Here is a 287-nt window from a genome sequence, read left to right on the forward strand (position 1 = left end):
CCTGTCGAACTCCCGGTAGGCGCCCTGCAGCCAGCGCAGCGACGGCTTGTTCCGGCTGCTGAGCCCGAAGTGGAAGTAGACGACGGTGTAGTCGCTCTGCACGTGCTGGTCCAGCGTGTGCTTCAGGTACCTGCGGGGGCACGGCTGTCACCGGCCACCCCGTTACTGTGAAACCAAACAGCCCTGCCCCGATGGCGGCCCCGCAGTGGACAGCTGCACCGCTGTGCCAGCTCCGCCCGCGGACGTGGGCAGGGGATGGAGGGGAGACGCAGAGCCCAGCGTGACAG

General features: G+C 68.3%; 1 protein-coding gene across 1 annotated transcript in view; it reads right to left on the bottom strand.

The window, feature by feature from the left end:
• ARHGAP8 (Rho GTPase activating protein 8) overlaps positions 1-287 on the bottom strand; it is a 41,701-nt gene that overhangs the window by 27,414 nt on the left and 14,000 nt on the right. Inside the window, exon 5 of the mRNA XM_015570741.1 lies at positions 1-130. Within this exon, the coding sequence (XP_015426227.1) occupies positions 1-130 (130 nt within the window). The remainder of the gene's footprint in view (positions 131-287) is intronic.

Source organism: Myotis davidii, unplaced genomic scaffold, assembly GCF_000327345.1.
Source record: "Myotis davidii unplaced genomic scaffold, ASM32734v1 scaffold67, whole genome shotgun sequence".
In the NCBI taxonomy this organism is placed as follows: Eukaryota; Metazoa; Chordata; class Mammalia; order Chiroptera; family Vespertilionidae; genus Myotis; species Myotis davidii.